This window comes from Cannabis sativa, chromosome 3 (genome assembly GCF_029168945.1).
Source record: "Cannabis sativa cultivar Pink pepper isolate KNU-18-1 chromosome 3, ASM2916894v1, whole genome shotgun sequence".
Taxonomy (NCBI): Eukaryota; Viridiplantae; Streptophyta; class Magnoliopsida; order Rosales; family Cannabaceae; genus Cannabis; species Cannabis sativa.
The window spans coordinates 26,279,313-26,300,508 of NC_083603.1; the positions used below are offsets into that span (position 1 = coordinate 26,279,313).

The 21,196-nt window shown below is 35.0% G+C and overlaps 1 protein-coding gene across 1 annotated transcript; it reads left to right on the forward strand.

The window, feature by feature from the left end:
* Nucleotides 1–7,308: 7,308 nt before the first annotated feature.
* On the forward strand, nucleotides 7,309–7,944 carry LOC115710702 (uncharacterized). Its single transcript, XM_030639053.2, has one exon. It carries the CDS (start codon nucleotides 7,309–7,311, stop codon nucleotides 7,942–7,944), a length of 636 nt encoding a protein of 211 aa, XP_030494913.2.
* The last annotated feature ends 13,252 nt before the right edge of the window (nucleotides 7,945–21,196 follow it).

A 21,196-nucleotide genomic window follows, 5' to 3' on the forward strand; every position in this document is an offset into this window, starting at 1 on the left:
AACTCTGGTGTTGATATTTTGTTTTTCTATAACTTTTATATTTCTTGTGCTAAATCATAATCCTGAGGCCCAAATTTGGTTAACAAAAATCTACGTTAACAGTTTGGTGCTTTCATTGAGAACCTCTGTGAAAAAGCTCAAAAAAAGCCTTCCCTTCTGTTTAAAGAAAAACCTTCTCCTTTATGGCTGTAAATCCAGAGACTATTAACACCCCACATGAGGAAACTAACCATTGTTCCCAAAAAAAGCCCATGGGCTCTAGAAGATCTACCAATCTGCAGTCTTGAAGGACCACACGTTCCCGAAGAACTCAACCCGACGTTGGTCCTAGTACGCGAACAACGCGCTCAAGGAGAACTCAGCGTGGGAATGGTCAGAATCCCAGGACTAGGGACGAAGAGCTCAACCATGGAGGTGCCCAATCTGTGAGAGAAAGAACTTATGAAATGGAAAGCTGCCCCCTAAGACGCTATCTTGAAGAGGTGCAGCGTCGAAACGCTGAGTTAGAACGAGAGGTAGCCTCAGCCTAGACGACGCAGGGGACGAACGCTCAAAATTAACTTGAACCTGGAGTGAGAAGACCACGAGGCGGACGTCGTGGCTCACAAACCATGATACCGAAAAAGGCACGGGAAGAACAACCTACGGAAAATGAGACACCCCCTGAGAATCAGGATGAACAGCCAGAAAGGAGACAACTGAAAACTGATGAACGAGAGATCCCTCATGAAAATGAGAAGGATCTTGGAACTCAGTCGGATCTAGATTTACTACCATGTATGTTTCATTAAAATCCTAATATGAATTCTAAAACAATAAAATTAAACACATATAAAGTTTAGGAAACCTTACATTGGGTGCAGCAGAATATAATGACTCCTTCCGTTCAGATCTCTAGCCCTTGATTCCTTTCTGTAGCAGAGCATCACCAAGATCTGAAGCTCGATCTCTTTCTCTCCTTCCTTGATGCCGATTCTCCTTCTTGTTGGTTGGATTCCTCACAATCTTCCACACTATGATTGAGATACCACTTGATGTGTGTGGGCACTCACTCATTCACTAAAGGTTCGAAAATTTAGAGAAGAAAAGGGAAGAAGAGGGTGGCTGCTATAGTATAGAATAGGAGGCTCAACTTTTATCTGACAGAGTTAAGTGTGAATGTGAGCCATCACTATCTATTTATAGGTAACCACCTAGGTTTATGTTAGAATTATTTGGCATTAAAATAATAGAAAAATGAATGATAAAAGCCTACACTAGTGGCCGGCCTAGGCTTTGGATATTGGGCCCCACTTATGCAATTTTGGTGTTTTATCATTTCTGCATCTTATTTTCTCAAAAACGCCAATTTCCAAATTCAACCATTTAAATGCCAATTCTAATTATTTAATAACTAAATATTAATTATTAAATTATATTTTCATTTAATATATTTATTAATTAGATATATAAAGTCTCTTAATTAACAAAAAAAACCTAGAATCTCTTTTCTTACAATTTTTCCCTTGCTTAGTGAAAATTCATAAACTAGACGTAGTCAAATTTTAGAATTATAATTGATTAATCATAATCAATTAACTGAGTCTTACAAGTAGTATGATCTCAACTAGTATGGGGACCATGGACCTATATAACCGAGCTTCCAATAAGTCGAACCGAACTTACCAAGTAAATTCCCTAACTTATTAATTCCTTATTGAATCCACTCTTAGAACTTGGAATTGCACTCTCAGTCATATAGAACGTTCTATATGTTCCACGATATAGATACACTATTAATTATCCATTGTTATAATCCTAATTTGATCAATGATCCTCAAATAGATGATCTACATGTATAGGGACTAAATTACCGTTACACTCTTCAATGTATTTTATCCTTAAAACACTTAGCTCCGTATAAATGATATTTCAGCGAAGTGAAATGAGATCTCAACCATTTATCTCTGTTTAGCCAAGCTCGAAGGATATCATCGTTTCACTTCTAAATTCCTATAGAACTTACAGATTTCATATTTATGTTAGCGCTCCCACTCAATTATACTATCATGTTCCCAAAATGTACGTATCACCCTGACCCAAAAGTGGGCTTAACTAAAAAATCAAAGAACATGTACAATACTCCTTAGATTGAACGTAACCATATCAGGATTAAGATCATTTGATCTAGGATCAACAGTTGATATTGATTTGAATAGATATTACGGTAAATTTTAACATATCTAATCAAAGTTTAATATCGGTCCCTTCCGATGTATACTCCATACATCCGATACTGGTAAACTTTGCCAATGCCCTGGAAAGGACATACCACTTATCCAAGGTGTAAGAATACATATCACTGATTATCATGTCAGTCTAAATCCAATGACTTGACAAATCAGGGAATAAACTTCCGAACATATAATCAAGATTATATTCCACTGTGCTGACAACACTATAATCATTAACAAATTCATATGTTCTGGACTTAAATAGAATTTATTCATTATATATATAATCATGAAATAAATCATGTGAACCATGCAACATAAAATGCTATTTTTGATCTTTATTAATAAGTAAATCTGAATATATTGAAATGGGTTTTATTTAGCGCACAGAACCCAACAAACTCCCACTCGCACTAATATAAAACAAAAAGTGCATTTTAGATAATCTCAACAACTTGATATACAAATCAAGTGTAGTAGTAGTATACTCCTCGTAATAGGATCTGACAGGTTGTATTAACCACAACCTTTTTTCCACCATTAATGTTCCTTAATCACAAAATCCTTGATATTGTGAAATTCCTCTCTATATGTCTACTCTCTTGGGATACTGGACTCTATACTTTCGGCAACTACTTTTTGGTTAATCAGGAAGTAACACTAGTAGTTAAGAAATGTTGGAACGGTGCCAAAAATGTGTAGAACTTTCCTTAGACTGAATAAGTACCTTTCCTGGAACTTTAACATTCAGTCTCTTTCTGGTAGACTTAGAGACTTCAGATAGGTTTTTACACTTCTCCAAAATCACTACTCCACCCCCAGAGTAATCACCATCTTATCAGCAGACTTTCTAGCACAAAGGCAAGTCTAGAAATCTGATTTGGTGTAGTCTAAGAGTATTAAATACACCCTTATTGACTAACATATAGTTCCTCTTCTTGATCTTAAGATTTACTTAATTGTCTTCCAATGTTCCTTTCCTGGATTAATCTGATACCTACTCATTACTCCCACTCAACAGCAGGTTTCTGGTCTGAGGCATACTAAAGCATATCTGAGACCTCTCACTGTTGATTTAAGGAATTCTTTCATGACTTTATCTTTTCTGGAATAGTTGAGACTTTTCCTTAGATAAATAAAATCTATGTCTAGAAGTTGAGAAGCTTCTATAGATTGCCATTAGAAAGAAAATGCTTCAGCATCTTACTAAAGTAAGTTGCTTGCATTAGAGTAATTAATTACCAGGTATACCACAAGCCATAGGTTTAGATAAACTCAAACCTATAATACTAGGAACAGGAAGTTTTGTTAAGTCCATTGAATAGACATACAAACGAAAAATCTCCTTTCTTTTCCTTGTAATAGAAAACTTTAGGTTACTCCATGTGAATGGATTAAACCATAGTTCTATTGGCTTTTCTTCTTAGTTTCTTATTTTGACAATCCACTACTTGTTTAAACTCACAATGGTTTTAATCACTAGTGTCTTCCAAGTCATAACAGAGTGAGTTCCTTGAAACCCTCCCACTACGACAAAGTACCGTGAATTACGTCTAAGAAAACTACATGGTATTGACCTCTTCGGTTGTGTTAAGACAACAGAGGCAGTGGGATCATCTTGTATCGAATAAGATGGTAGAACATTTATGGAATCAAGAAAAAAAATATCTCCTTTATTGGCTACTTTATTTTCAAACTTAGTCATTTTCTTAGAAAATTAGTATTTGTTTAAACAAACACTTTATCTAATGACTATGGGATGGTCCACCCCTAATCACTGAGAATAGCTAACAAACATGCAAACCATGGTTAACAGTTCTAGCTTTTCTTAAGATTTCGATTAGGTCATCCATGAATCTAGTAATGGTTTACACTAAGTACACACCCATTGCATCATTCTGAAATTTTCCTTTCACTATGGTATTACCTTAGAAGGATTTAGCCAACGAATAGTAACTAATCATCAATATGCAAATCGAATTTTTGGGGAGATAAGTTTTGATATAATTCAAAATCAATTTAATGATCTTTGAACTGCATATCTACTAATTATTTCTGGACCCCTATCAGCTCGCAAGAGCTTTAACCACTTACCTTAATGGTTTTTCACCATTGCTAGAAATTCATGAATTTTTTCAAACATTTCAAATTTCTTTGGCATAAGGTAAAATCTAGAGTAATTGTCTTAAGAATACAACGAAAAACTCATATCCAACCCTGAATGTACATCCATCTGCGAATGAGATAGTTATACTTTTAGTGGATATAGGCATATTAACTCTTTGCAGAGAATGATCTTGTCAAAACCACTATGAACAAGATACGAATGCCATAGATTTATAAAATATGTGGTTGTTTCTTTTGATGACTTAGGTTTAGTTACATCAAAGAGTTCTTAGAATAGTGCAAGTGGATTCTGGTCACAGAATACTAAACTCATATTCAATACTAACATACAGTTTGAATCCATTAATAGAAAAAAGGTTATTAAACACTTGTGAAAGTGTAACTGTATTGTATTCTGGAAATATAAGAAATTTCTATTTGGAATCTAAAATTTAAAGTCAAAGACTTAAATTTATACCAAATATAATGAGTAATTCTTTCTTGGACCACCACTACTAATTTAACTAAAGTAGGAGATTTCTAAGATTGAGGATTTATATCATTTTGGGATTAAATTTCGGGAATATAATCATATGCGTCATTTAATTTCTTAAGAGAAAATATAGAATGACATTATATGATTTATAAACCATTCATCCAATGATATATTATTGGGTTGATTCAAAATGAATAAGCTAAGAGGAATTAGGATAATTTCGTATTTAAATAATAATCAAACGATGCTTCGATATGCGAGAGTCAAAGTTATTCTTATTTATATAACCTTCTTTTTTCATAATGTAAATACTAGTCTAAGGTGTCATCAATTGATGAACTGCTAGATGTTGCATTCACAATATTTATCTTTCGAGATCTAACACTATTATGTTTGTCTAATGGTTGACAATCCATTAGGGATTTGTCCCATACAAACCAAGTTAGACCAACAATGAAGATTCGAAATTAAACTACAATTTAATAACAGAAAATAACATGGTTCAATATAAATTCATACACAATTCAGAAATTATTAAACATATAGCAAGTAGGAATGACAAGTGAAAATACTAAAACATACAATCCTAAATAATTTCCAAGGTCTTCAACAAACTGATATTAGTGTCCCGTTTAGGCGAGAGTCAGTGATACCATCAATTGAATAGAGTTGTCACCTCATCTAAAATGATAAACATTCTAGCAACCTTTTATTCGATCAAGATCAGAATCCAACGTTGTCCCGTTAAGAGTCAAGACTATTCTATCTTATGAGCTTCCACCATTGTTTCATACTTTTCTAAGTCTTATACAGTCACCACTATTAGGGTGATCAATACTAATATAAAACACTTACAAAAATACTTATCTTTCGAGATTCTAGGGTGCTAACTTGCTAATGAACGTTCCTCCATTAGGGAGGATTACTCACTAAAACAATAGCTATGTAAAACCAACAATGGAGATCGAATATCCTAATAATAATAAAGCTCATTATTTAAAATGTATTTTCTTCGAATATTTATTTTAATCAATTTATTTTAAATAAATATTTATTTAATTAAAATTTCCAAGTTAGAATAAAAAATTCTAAATATAAATTTTTAATTTAATATTTATAAAATTATACTTAGATGGATATGAAAATAAAATGAATTATTTCTATCTTAGTAATAATTTCCAATAAATATTTAGAAAATTATTCAATTTAAGTTGTTTAAAAATTTATTTAAATTAATTTACAACTCAAAATTAATTTTCTATAAATATATATTGCACTTCGAAAAATTGAAGTATTTAAGAATACAATTTTCGAAATTGCTTGTTAAAATAAAATGAAAATATATCCTGGAAAAAATTATTCTAATTTATTGTTGGCCCAAAATTAATTAATAGAATCAATTTACAACAAAAATTATAATTTTCCTATTTAATTGAATATTTAAGTAAAATTTCAAATATTTAAGTATCATGATGAAAATCAACTTAAATATTAATTTTCTATTTAATTAAATACACTAGAAAAATACTTCAAGCAAAACAGATAATATCTATCTAGTCTTTCATTAACTAATTAATTCATTTTCTAATAATAATTTATTTTAATTAATCATTAAATGGAAAAATCATTGATTGTTGGTACAAAAATTAATTAAAATAATTAATTTACAACTTTAATCTATTTTTCAAGATAAATTCAAAAATATCTTGCATAATTAAATGCAATTTCGAAAAATTGATTAATAAAATAAAAAAATATATTTTGAAAATTATTCAAATTTAAGTTATTCTAAAATAAGATTTCAAACTTAAAATAATTTTCAATTTTAATTAAATAACATTAAAATAATAATATTTAAGTATCATGATGAAAATCAACTTAGATTTTAATTTTTAATCTAATTAAATGTATTAAATGCAAGAAATAAATAATTAAGTATAGAGGAGACTTAATCATTAATTCTAGTTTAATACTAGGAAAATCATGTGAACCATGCAACATAAAATGTTATTTCTGATCTTTATTAATAAGTAAATCTTATTATATTGAAATGGGTTTTATTTAGGGCACAGAACCCAACAGCAACTTATAGCCCTTCAGGTGGGAATCTCCACTGATCCATTAACCACCGAAGGCGAGTTGTGGGATGATCTACAAGGACGCCCCGTAAGAAACATCATTGAGTTCAACAAGAGAGCTCAGGTGTTTGTCCAGAAGGAAAAAGCCTGAAACGAAATGAACTTGTTGAAAATAGGCTCGGGAGGTAAACCCAGCAATGTCTCAACAGGGACTGCTTCCACGAGAATCGATAACTTGGGGGCTTTTGGTCCAAAAAGAAAGGACGAAATTAGGGAACCTTCGTAGGATAGAAAGAAACAAAAGAAGCATGATAAATACGTGCCAGTGTATACTATTTATACTGAGCTGAATGAAACTCGGGAAAAAATTTACCTCGCACATGAGCAGAAGGTAGCCTTCGGTAAGCCGAACCCTATGAGGAATTCGAGGAGCAATAGAGATCCTAACAAATATTGTAAATTTCATAAAGATATTAGGCATACAATCAACGAATGTCGCCAATTGAAAGATGAGATAGAGAGTCTTATCGCTCGAGGCCATATTAAGCAGTATGTGAATAGACAGGCCCTGCGATACAACCAGCCCCGTCAGCTTGATAACCCAAATAACCGTAGGTTACAACCTATTCCTGTGGAAGGAGAGAACATCCTAGTCATTTCCGGAGGGCCGCATAATGTAGGGGAAAGCAATAATGCTCATAAGAGATATGTGAAGGAGATAAAGAACGAGCAGTCTGTCTTTGCCCCAAAACCTTCCAAGAAGGTGAAAATCGAGGAACCCCCCATTACGTTCACGGAGGAAGACGATAAGAACGTGAGATACCCTCACGTCGAACCGCTGGTCATAACAAATCAACTCACCAATAAGAGGATCAAGAGAGTGTTAATAGGTAATGGGAGCTCGGCGAATATCATTTATAAGGAGACTCTAAAGAAAATTGGGCTCGGAAAGGCTAAGATAAGGCCTTGTATGGTGAATCTTTGCAGATTCATCGAGCATAGCATCACTAACCTTGTCATAATTGAGCTCGCATTAACTATAGGAGAGTAACCTTTAACTGCCACTGTTATGCAAGACTTCGTGGTTGTCGACCTGCCTTCGGCTTACAACATATTGTTGGGTCGTTCAGCACTAATTGGACTAGGGGCAGTCAGTTTGATAAAGCACCTGTCTTTAAAGTTCCAAACACCAAATGGCGTGGGAGTGGTGCGTGGCGAACAGATGCTGGTACGAGATTGCTATCACATAGAGTTGCAGCATAGAAAGGCCTGTCATCAGCTGATGAGGATCTTGGCAAGAGAAAACGAGAAGAAAGATGAAGATCTTGATCCCCGAGTTCAAATCAAAGAAACCTGCTAAAACCAATTGAAGAATTGGAGGAGGTTATTCTCGACCCAAGAAATCCCACAAAATGTGTATACATTGGGAAGAACCTGGACGAGCAGCTCAAATAGCAATTAGTGAGCTTTTTGAAGGCGAACCAGGATCAATTCGCCTGGAGTCTTAATTGTTGATCTAAACTACCCGGCGAAGAGACAAAAAAGGAGGCCCTTGGATTTTGAGAGGCAAGGGGCACTAAAACTGGAAGTTGACAAGTTGTTAGTCATCGATTTTATACGCGAGGTATTTTTATCCCTCGTGGATAGCCAATCCCGTTCTTATCCCGAAACCTAACAGAACTTGGAAAACTTGTATTGACTTCTCCGATCTGAATAAGGCATGCCCAAAAGACTGTTTTCCACTTCCCGGAATCGACCAATTAGTGGATGCAACTGCTGGGCACAAGCTTATGTCTTTTATGGATGCATATTCTGGATATAAACAAATAAAATTGTATGTCCCAGATTAATAACCTACAAGCTTTGTAACAAACATGGGACTCTATTGTTATAAAGTCATGTTGTTTGGACTGAAGAACGCTGGTGCAACGTATCAGCGACTAGTAAACAAAATGTTTGCAAATCAGATAGGGCGAAACATGGAGGTTTACATGAACGATATGTTGGTAAAATCGATAAAGAGTAAGGATCATACCTCAGACCTCACAAAATGCTTTAAAATATTAAAAAAGTATAACATGAAGCTAAACCCAGAAGAAAATGTTCCTTAGGAGTCTCCTGGGGAAAGTTTTTGGGATTCATAATTAACGTGAGGGGTTTTGAGCCCAATCCCAAAAAACTCAAGGCATTAATAGACATTCCATCCCCAACAAAGCCTAAGGAAGTATAAGCCCTAAGAGGAACAAAAAGTTTGAGTGGACAAAAGAGTACGAAGAGGCCTTTCAGAGCATAAAAAGGCATCTTGCAATGCCTCTAGTTTTGGCGAAACCAATAACTGGAGAGACATTATTTCTTTATTTAGCCATCTCGAAAGATGCAATTAGTGCAGCTATAGTGTGAGAAGAGGGTAAGCATCAGCAACCTATTTACTACGTAAGTAAAAGGTTACTACAGGTAGAATCCAGGTATCCCCCTCTAGAAAAACTCGCGTTATGCCTTGTCCATGTGTCTCTCAAACTACGGCCATATTTCCAGGCTCACCCCATATAAGTGCTAACAGATCAGCCCTTGAGACAAGTTTTATCAAAACTAGATGCTTCCGGAAGATTGATAAAATGGCCGACTGAACTGGGGCAGTTCGATATAACATACCATCCTCGAACGTCCATCAAGGGGCAAGCTTTGGCTGACTTCTTCATAGAAGGTATAACTCCAGAACAAATCCCACCTGATCAGCGAGATGCAGAAACCTGGAAGTTATATATGGATGGCGCATCCAACGAACAGAGTTCGGGTGTAGGGGTAATATTAATATTGCTGGAAGGCTTTAAGTTTCACTATGCTCTGAAATTCAAATTTGACGCATGAAATAACGAGGCTGAGTATGAAGCCTTGATCCCCGACTTAAAGATAGCAGAGGCCTTGAAAGTCAAAAATCTCATTTTGTCATAGTGATTCGTAGCTGATCGTGAAACAGGTCCTCGGGGAATACCAGGCCAAAGGCTTGAAAATGGCAAAGTATTTAGAGAAACTATGGAAGAACTTGGAAAGATTCGATTACTTTGAAATCAAACAAATTCTGAGAGAACAAAACTCCAACACTGACGCCTTAGCAAAGCTGGCCTCGCAGGAAGACCTAAATGAATTAAATCTGGTTTCTGTAGAACTGCTGAGAGAGCCAAGTATGTGTGAAATCAAAGACGTCAAGATGATAGATTGCTCTCCAACATGGATGACGCCTATTATCAACTATTTACTCGACGAGCAACTTCCAAATGACAAAAATGAGGTGCGAAAACTTTTGTATACAGTGCCTCACTACACAATGATCGAAGGCAAACTATATAGAAGAGGGTATTCAATGCCCCTACTTCGGTGTGTTTCTCCCGCATAAGCAAACAAAATCATTAAAGAAATTCATGAAGGCTTCTGTGGGGATCATGCGGGTTGGCAAAGTCTGTCTAAAACGATCATTAGACAAGGATATTATTGGCCAACGATCAATAAGGACACACATGAGTTTGTCAAAAAATGTGATAAATGTCAGAGATTTTCACAAATACCTCGCGTGTCGCCAACTGAACTTAGAATGATGACCTCGCCCTACCCATTTACTATATGGGGGATCAACCTAATTGGGGCATTACCCACTGGGCAAGAAGGAGCTAAGTATGCAGTGGTAGCAGTCCACTTCTTCACTAAATGGACGGAGGTCGAGCCCCTCGTATCCATAACCTGCAAGAAAGTCCTTGACTTCGTCGTCAAGAACATTATCTGTAGGTTTGGAATTCCCCTAAAGATAGTATCCGATAATGGAACCAAATTTAATGGCAACTTGTTCATTGAATTATGCGAGAGGAATAAAATATCAAAAGCTTCTCGTCAGTATCCAGGCCTCAGGTAATTTGACAAGTGGACGCCGTTAATAAAACCCTAAAGGATACTATGAAGAAGAAGTTAGACGCTGCCAAAGGCTGATGGGTTGACGAGCTACCTCAGGTGCTCTGGGCCCATAGAACTACCGAGAAAACAACCACGAGACACACTCCTTTCTTGCTAGCATTTGGCTCAAAAGCAATGTTGCCTATTGAAGTGAACATATCGACTCACAGAAAAGAGTTTCATAATCAAGAAGAAAACCAAGAACTTTTAAAATTTTCATTGGATCTACTTGAGGAAAAACGAGTTGAGTCGCAAACCACCAACGTTGCATATCAACACCAAGTAACAAGATACTTCAACAAAAGAGTCAAGACGAGTCTTTGCAAATACGAGAGATGCAACATCAGGAGTGTTCAACCCGAACTAGGAGGGTCCATATGTCATCGAAGTAGTAGTTGGAGTCAGAGTTTATAAATTGGCTCGACCTGATGGCTCGCTAATAATAAACTACTGGAACGTAGAACATTTGCGACCCTACTATCAATAAATAAATGATGTAACTCACATTACTTATGTAAGCTTTAAACTTCATTTATGAATAAAGAGAATCATTTATATTAAGTAATTATAAAGTTTCATTCTTTAAAATTACTTAAGGGGCATCTATATATGACTAACTGGAATTCATCTGGAAATACATTGTATAATGCAAACCCGCCATTTCAATTTTTTGTTTTTTTTTGAAATTCAAAGGTTCTCGACTAAACCTCTTTGACGGAAGTGGAGTCAACCCGTTATAACTACCTGACCAAACCTTTTTGACGAGAAATGGGTTGAATCATTATAACACCTTGATCAAACCTTTTTGACGAAGAAGGGATCAAACAACTATAATTTTTGATTTATAACCTATCTGACGGGAGAGGAAAATCAAAAGTTATAACTCGCGTATAAAACTAAATATGGTTCTCGCAAGCTAGGAAAGTACTAAACGAGGCATCACGACGCCTTGATAAAAGTACTTAAACCTAGAAAACGAATAGATAATATAACTATTCATGTGAGAAAATTAAAATATACAAAGTGATAGAATCCTTAAAGTATATTTAAGTTTGCTTAAGGCAGATTATAACTGCAATTGCGAGGTAGAATTGACAATCGCTCAAAAATTATAAAGTTTGGTAGATTAGTAACTACTTAAATAAAAAGATTACGAGCAATGGAAAAACCCAAAAGTACTGTATATTTGATCAAAATATAGTTGTTTACATTGTGAATAATAATGCAAGTAAATACAATTGTATTAAGTTCAAATGAAAACAGTACAAGGCATTTAAGATAAGAAAAGCCTAAGACTGGTTACAAACTTGGTATACAAAAATGCCACTAGGGGCAAACCATTAAGTAATTCTCCTAAGTAGAGAATGAGAGAGAAAGACCGTCTACACATAGCTTGGACAAAGATCGGCTACACATAGACGAGAAAAACCTTCTGCATGCAGAGAGCCTTAATCTCTGCACAGACCACCTTCTCCTCATCATCACATACCATTTCCTGAAGCCGAGATCTATTTCCCAGCCTCAGGAAATTTCTCAACACTAGAGAGAGGCTGACACAAAGATCTTCCGACACAAGTTAGGGTCTTGAGTTGGCTAGTTTCTCTGATAGAAACCACGCCAACTTCCTTCCCAAATCCACCTGAAACCATGCCAATCTTCCTCTAGAACTCATCACTAGCGAAGGAGGATCTTTGAGATCGCTCACACGATCTATACCCTTTGGGATCACTTGTGAGGATTGGCCATGGTCGGTCACGGGGTTCCCCTGGTTTAGATTGGTCGGAAGCTCCTCAGCCATTGAATCCATCATTTCTAGCTCTGGTTGAGGCTTGAAATCTTCAAGAATGAATGGAAATTTGTTGGTGCATCTGATATTATAGGTCTGTGAGGATAAACTTCTAAACTCAGAAGACACATTTTGGCAGTAAGGAAGTGATCCATTCTAAAAATGGATTTCCCTAAAGAGCCAAAAGGTTTGTGAAAAATGACAAGCATGAGTCACCCTTTTATACACGAAGTACAGTGATAAGAAAGCCAAAGATTGAGAAATCTAACGGCTGGGAATCGTGCAGAATATGAATAGGCGATTCATAATGATCTTCGAAACCATACAACCGCCAGAATCAAAGGAGGCGTCCTTTCCAAGAAAATATTTCGGCAAAAAAAGCCCTCCGTAATTATTAAAAAGCTCTTTTTACTAAAAAAAAAAAACTTTTCAAGGGGCAATTGTTATACTCGAAATTTGGCTGGAGGACACGTGTCAAGGTAAAGAGAATGTGAATCGGTGGCATATTTTTTTATGGAATAACTCATTAATTGCGTAAGTATCAGAGTATATTTGTAACCCGTTGACTGTAAGGTCTTAGGCGAGGAATTAATGTACGAACTGGTACTTAATGTATAACGAGAAACCATATATCGCTAAAGGAGAATAGCGAGGCACCGGAGAAAAGTTACACATACCCTAGCTTACAATAAGCAAACTAAGTGTAAAATTCGAATCGGCTCGAAGAACAAGAATGCGAGATGACCATCTCGCTACGAGGAAGCTCCGTATAGTTCCATCCAACCAACAGAAGCGAGGCTCATAACCCTAACAAGTCAGAATATTTCCATATACCCTCAATCAACGTAAAAGATGTCAAGTCGACCTCAGAAAGAAGGATGACTCCAGCTTGCCATTGGGATCACTGCAATCAAGTTTCTGTCGAGACATCTCCAGATTCAACAATTAAAGATGTGTTTAATATATGATATTTCTGATCTAGTAAAAGCGGGAAAATCACAGCTAAATGATTTTCAAAATCATACACTGGATTTACATTTCATAATATGTAATCAGATCCCATGATTGAAGGGATAATAATTGTAATTACATTTTTGTCAGCCTTGTAATTAACTACCACTATGCAATTATAAATAGTGGCAAACAATCTCAAAAAAGGGACGAAAAAACTCTTACACAAGAGGCCCTGAAAAAATACTCAAAAATCTGAATAAGATTGACTCATGGAATATGCAGAATTTTAACTGCAAAACCATGTAAAAACCCCGGTGTTCATATTTTATTTTTCTATAGCTTTTATATTTTCTGTGTTGAATCATAATCGTGAGGCTCAAATTTGGTTAACAAAAATTTGCGTTAACAATGGTCAAGGAGAATTAGGTACATTAGTCACTCATAACCAAAATTGTCTAAATAATTGTTTATATTTAGTGATAATAGATTTGCACACTCTTGTTATATGTAGTGGTCTTTATTCATTTAATTTTGTTGAAAAATATATTTTTTTAGATCTTATAGAGTAGCTACCATGGTAGATTTGACTAACATTACTTCATATCAAAGCATAAATTGACATTCGGTTTAGAAATTTTTTTGTAGATCTGTAAAAAGACTTAATAAAGTTACTTATCATATGTGTTTGTTGGTTGCCCATGTTGTGTTTCATGTCTAAATTCTAGCAGTGGTTTTTGTTTTGTTTCATTTTTATTCATTGGAATTATTTCAAAAGTAAATAAGTTTCTCATCATTTTAAAGTACTTGAATATGTAAAATGTAATAAAAATTAAAAATTAATATATGAGTTTTGAAAATTATGGAGGAGAGTGATCTCACCCTTGATTTATGTCTGTTTATGTTGTGTTGTAATATGAAAAGAGAGACCTCTCTCTTAATCTGTGTAATTGTTGCGCTAACATGAAAGGATAACTAGGCTTTTAAATATGAAATTGTAGATTGATTGTTGGTGATGGTTGTGCTACTTCTTTTGAGTGGTTTTACTTCAAGTGTTTAGAATGATTGTTGTACATGAACGACAAAGATTTGGTACTCTTAAATGAAACATGTTACTGGTTAAGAATCCTTTTTTAGGCAAATTACTCCATTGTATTTGGTTTTTATAAGTATGACAAAAGTAAATTTAACAATTAGACTATAGTACATATAGTGAAAGGATATGATATAGGAAGAGATGCTTACTTATTATTGGAAACATACAGGAAAATAAGTGTAGGGATGTCATGAATACACTGAAATTTTAGACTGTTGCAATGAATTATTCAAAAAAATTGTCTTCCAACATTTGAGTGTTTTGAATGTTTGTTAATTTAAGATATTTTGTCTTGTGTAATAGGTTTTTACAATGGTGTATAAACGAAAGAGGGGTCCTGGTGCAGAGAAAAAGGATCGAGCTGAGATAAAAAAAAAAGAATTCAAAGGAAGCTTAGGAAAAATATTTGTAAGTTATTTGTCCCAGTGTTTTTGCGCTAATATTTTTTGGTTTTGAAAACAACACTTTTAATTCCCTTCCTTTATTTAATTGATGACGCCAAACCAATTTCAAAGCTTCTGATGTTGCACATGCAGATAAATCAAAAGCAGATTTGAGTGACTTGGAGTGTGTTATGGATCTTTTATTTTTCATATTCATCATTTACCGTTCTTTACTTAATCGAGAGTCTTAATTTTGCAGGTGCTTGGTAGTTTTAAAGAGTAATTTAAGCTGCTAAGTGACGAAGTGATTGAGAATTGGGCTTCATATGAAGTTGAGGCTTCCCCTCCGAAGGTTGGTGTTAGAGGAAAAGGGAATAAAGGAGACAGTATCTACTGAGCCAGGAATTGAGAACAATGAATGGGTAGGGGATGTTCAAGCATCTGGTCGTTGCTCCTTCGAATGTTTGGGTAGAATAGTCCCACTTCTCAACGACGCTCAAAAAGAAATGGTCACAAATGTTTGTTTCTCAACATTCTTAAGGGAGGATGACCCCTACATTGATGCTAAGATAGTTATTTGGCTGATCGATCACATAGATCCAACCAATTCTCGGCTGGAGATATTTGGAAGAACAATTCAACTATCGTCGAAGCTGTTTGAGGATGTCATCGGAATCAGGGATGGGGGAGAACCTGTGGTAACAGAAAATGATCGTGACCTCCTTGAGTTGAGAAAATTTTTAAGGGTAATGACTATAGGTTTTTCCTGACTCTGCTGGAGAAGGATCTGAAGGAAAGTAGCGAGAGCAATTACCTGTTTCTCATTAAGTTTCTGCTTATTTGTAATGGAACAGTCTTGCTATCCAAGAATGGTACCGAGGTCAGCATTAGCTACATGCATTCTTTAATTGATACAAGGTCAATTAAGAAGAAGAATTGGGTGACTGCTGGCTTTCAATATCTAATGAGCTCTCTATAGCAAAACAAGACTAAGAACACGAAAAATGTTTCCAACTGCACCATATTTTTACAGGTCAGTTTCCCCTTATTGTGATGGTATTAATTTTATTCGTTTGTGCACTGCAGTGCTTATAGATGTATGTATTTTTGTTTTGTAGAATCTTGTATATTTGACTCATGTTGACTGGACTGCTAGTCACGTGGACCGCACTGTGGCTCCAATGGACTTTTGGAACATAAAACAGTGCGAATCAGTGTACATGTGGATTCGAGACCACGGTGGTCACACTAGTGGAAAGGTACATTTACTACTTCAATTTTCTGATGCGTTAGAATTTGATTTCAGAGATATGCTAACTAACTTTTTTGGTGTACTAAGCAGGTGAAATTGACTATCACATATGTGTTAGTAACAAGTTTTGAATCCACTGTAGTTGGGCAACAAACAAATGACACAATTTACAAAGCGACATGACTCACAATCTAATAAGATAGCTTACTATATTGGGGACAAAGTTTCTTAAGCAAAGGAAGGGATGGATGACCTAAACGACAATATGCCTCAAAAGCGGAAGCAACACTCGAACAAGCAATAGAGGTTGGCGGAAGTGGGTCAAGAACATACAAGCCACAAGATTCATGTGCTTTACCAATAATCGTCTTCGTCATAAGATATTTAAAAAACAATGATCAGGAAAGAATGAGATACAACAATTTAGATTATGAGTGAGTTGACTAACCTAAAGCAAATTAAAGGACAAATAAGGTAAATGTAGGACTGATGAAAAAGTGAGCATAGGTGTGGGTGTTGGATTATATTTTACTAGGATCTAAATTTACTACCATGTATGTTATTTAACATCCTAAATATGAATTTCTAAAACAATGTAACACATATAAAGCTTGAGAAACCTTACAGTGGTTGCAGTGGAATTAAATGACTTCTTCCACTCAGATCTCTAACCCTTGTATCCTTTCTGTAGCAGAGTATCACCAAGATTTGAGCCCGATTCTCCTTCTCTTGAATTTGGATTCTTCACAGTCTTACACACTATGATTGCGTACCACTTGATGTGAGTGGGCACTTACTCTATTACTATAGGGTTCAAAATTGAAGAGAGAAAGAGAGATAGAAGGATTCAAAATTGGTAGAGAAGATGGCTCAAGTTTTTGACTGAAGGAAAGTGTTTTGCATCATCATTTTCTTTGAGGCCATCACTACCTATCTATAGGAATCCACCTAGGGTTAGGTTAGAATTATTTGGCATTAAAATACTGAAAAAATAAATGGTAAATTTTCCATTAAGTGGCGGACATGGATATGGCCCCACTTTACAATTTTGCCCTTTTTTTCAACTATTTATCTTATTTTCTCAAAAACACCATTTTTCCAATTCAACTACTTAAATACCAAAACTAACTATTTAATAATTAAAATTAATATTAAATAAAATTGCTGTTGAATATATTTAGTAATTAGACTTAATAAAGTGTCTTAATTAACAAATAAACCCTAGAATCTCATTTCTTCACAATTAAGCCCTAGCTTAGTGAAAATTCATAAACTGGACATAGTTTAATTTTAGAATTATAATTGATTAATTAAAATCAATTAACTGTTTCTTACAAGCAAAACTGTCACAACTAGTATGGGGACCATGGGCCTATATAACCGAGCTTCCAATAAGCAAATCTAGAATTTACCAATTAAATTCACTAACTTATTAATTCCTCATTGCATCCACCATAGAACTTGGAATTGTAGTCTCAGATCATAGAACGCTCTTATATGTTCCACGATGCAGATACGCTATTACTTATCCATTGTTATAATCCCAATAATCAATGGTCCTCTATAGATGATCTACATTGCATAGGGATAAAATTACCGTTACACTCTTTCAATGTATTTTATTCTTAAAACACTTGGCCACCTATAATTGATATTTTAGTGAACTAATATAATCACTAAAATGAGCGCTCTATCATTTATCTCTATTTAGCTTAGCTCAAAGGAAATCATCGTTTCACTTCTATGTCCGGATAGAAGCTATAGATTCCATATATATGATTAGCGCTCCCACTCAATTGTAGTACCATGTTCCCAAAATGTACATATCACCAAGACCAAAAAGTAGGCTTAACTAACAAATCAAAGAACATTAATAACACTCTTAAGATCGAACCTAATCATGTCAGGATTAAGATCATTTGATCTAGGATCAACTAGGTGATATTGAATTGAATAGATATTACGGTAAATTTATCATATCTAATCCAAGTTCAATATCGGTCCCTTCCAATGTATACTCCATACATTCGATAATGGTAAACATTGCCAATGCCCTGGAAAGGACATAACACTTATCCAAGGTGTAAGTATACCTTTCGCTAATTATCATGCCAGTCTAAGTCCAGTGAACTGACAAATCATGGAATTAAACTTTTGAACATATAATCATGATTATATTCCACTATGCTGACAACAATATAATCATGAACAAATATATATGTTCTGGACTTAATAGAATTTATACATTAAATATAATCATGAAATCAATCATGTGTACCATGCAACATAAAATGGGATTTCTGATCTTTATTAGTAAATCTGATTATATTGAAATGAGTTTTATTTAGAGCACAAAACCCAACAGTAGGAACAATAATGTCAGATCCAAGAACAGAATATGTTGATCCATCAGCTAAGGTAACAATAGAAGTGGGACTATGAGACTGAAAAGTGGAAAAGAGACTGGAATTACCTGTCATATGATCTGTAGCACTAGAATCAATGACCCATTTTGAGGATTTGGAAAGAAGGCATGCATTAGAGTTACCTGAATCAGCAATCGCAGTGACAGAAGAAGATGAAGACTTAACTGTTTCCTGATACCTTGAGAACTTGGCAAATTCATCAGCAGAAATAAGGACCGATTTGTCAGATGCATCACTAGTGCTTGCAATATTAGCAGGGTGTTGTTGTCGATTCTTAAACTGTAACTTCCTATACTCAAACTTTGCGTGGCTTGGTTTCTTACAATAGTTGCACATGATGCTCCCAAAATTTGGTGTTCGATTATCAGGTCCTTGTGAATTACCTCCTTTGAATCCACTTGGAGTAGAATAGTTTTTCTCCGGTGCAAAATTATTACGACTCACCAAGGCGCTATTAAGAGGAGTTGAAGAGGTAGTTTCTGTGCAAAGAACACGAGTAAACACATCTTGTAAAGAGGAGACATCAGAACCAGAGAGAACTTGTGACTTTGCAGAGTTAAATTCAGATGAGAGTCCTGCAAGAAAACTCATAATAGCCATCTGATCTCGTTGGCGCTGTTGAACTTTTACATCAGGACTAAAGAGTAATAGCACATTAAGTTCTTCATACATTTTCTTAAAAGCCATAAAATAATTCATAAGAGACTTATCTTGTTTCTCGGCACGATAAAAGGCTTTGCAAACATCATATATGCGAGATATGTTGTCTTTGCTAGAATACAAAAACTCCAAGTAATCCATTAGTTCTTTAACCAATTAACAATGATTAATCAAACTAATTACCTCATTATCGATAGAATTTTGAATTTGAAGGAACAAGCGAGCATCCTCACGGAGCCATATTTTCCTTGAATCATCTGTTTCTTTGGGAGGATCGTAAGTCAAGTGATCATCTTTGTCAATACTCCTCAAATACAGTCGAATCGTCTTACTCCATTCCAAATAATTCGAGCCAATCAACTTATAGTCCGTGATTTTAGAAATCACGGGAACCACATCAGAAACAACGACTGATTTTGAATCTGATTTTATCTCTGCGATAATCTCAAAAGCAAAAACAATTGACGGAGAAAAGGAACAAAAAGAACACTAAAGAATGAACACCCAAACACGAAGAAGGCAGAAAAAAATACTAAATTACAACCTTAAACAGATGCGAGTGGGCTTAGAGGAACAGAGTAAAGAACTGGCAAAAGAACACCATCACACGCCCCTCCACGCCCCGACGTGTGGGAAAACACGCAAAAACTTCAGGCGGCGCGTGAGCCCCACGCGTGAGGAATCCAGCGACTGGACTTCGGGGTTTGGTAGATTGGCGGCAAGGCAACACTCCTGAGTGGGCGGTGAGAATAAATTCGCACTCCAAATAAGATTTTTGAAAAAGAACCCTAATCTCTTTCTTTTTTTATGAACCCTAATTTTAAATTTCGAATTTCGAATCACAAAGTTCTAATACCATGTATAAAATAGTGAATCGAATTGTGTGTGTATTAATTTCATAGAATAATATATATTTATATACAAAGCTAGGAGACTAAATGGCAAACTACTAATTACAAAATAGGAAATTACTAAATACAAGTTACCCTAATTTTTACAACTAATATACAGCTAATATTCTAACAAGAAGCAAGGTTGTGTAGGCTGGTTTGGGTGAGATGGATGTATCCATTTGAAAGAAATATGAAGGTACGTACTTAAAAGTTATGTGCGTAACCACTATCGACCAGAAGCATCTGTGGAATTGAGTGCTACATATCTGAAGAGGGTGTAGAATTTTATGCAGAGTACATGGCTGGAGTTGAGGTAATAAGAATTAGCAAACCAAGAACTGACCCAGATAAGACAACAGGACTTATCTAAAGAGCTTACATGCATAATTTGCCTTTTCATTAAAAAAGAAAAAAGAAAACAAAAAAAAAAGGTAATGGAATGCAAGTAATGGGTATATCTTTTACATTTATGTCAGATAGGTATAATAATGAAAGAAAAACAAAAGATACAAATGTATTACTTACACCATAAAAGAGCCAATGGCCTATATAGCCATTGCATTCATAAAACACAATAAAAATAACATACCACAAATGCCTTCTCAACGCACTCAAAAGTCACATATATACACACCCATATATACGTACATACATAGATAAATTATGTATGGCATTGACACTTTTTGATTATCTGAAAAACAATGAGTCAGTAATAAGCTAAGAAAAGTAGTAGTAAAGTTATTTGAAGGCCACCTGAAAGTCCTGTTCATTTCTAGGATCCTAATTATGGAATGATATAGTATTTTGTTTGTGGGACACTGACAAGAAACTTTTGTACTAAATCAATAATACATACATGCACATACATGCATTTCATAATATATAACGAAGCATATTTTGTCTCACTGTAATAG

Excerpts from the sequence above, each read along its gene's own strand:
- LOC115710702 (XM_030639053.2), top strand. The coding sequence starts at position 7,309 with ATGAGGAATTCGAGGAGCAATAGAGATCCTAACAAATATTGTAAATTT.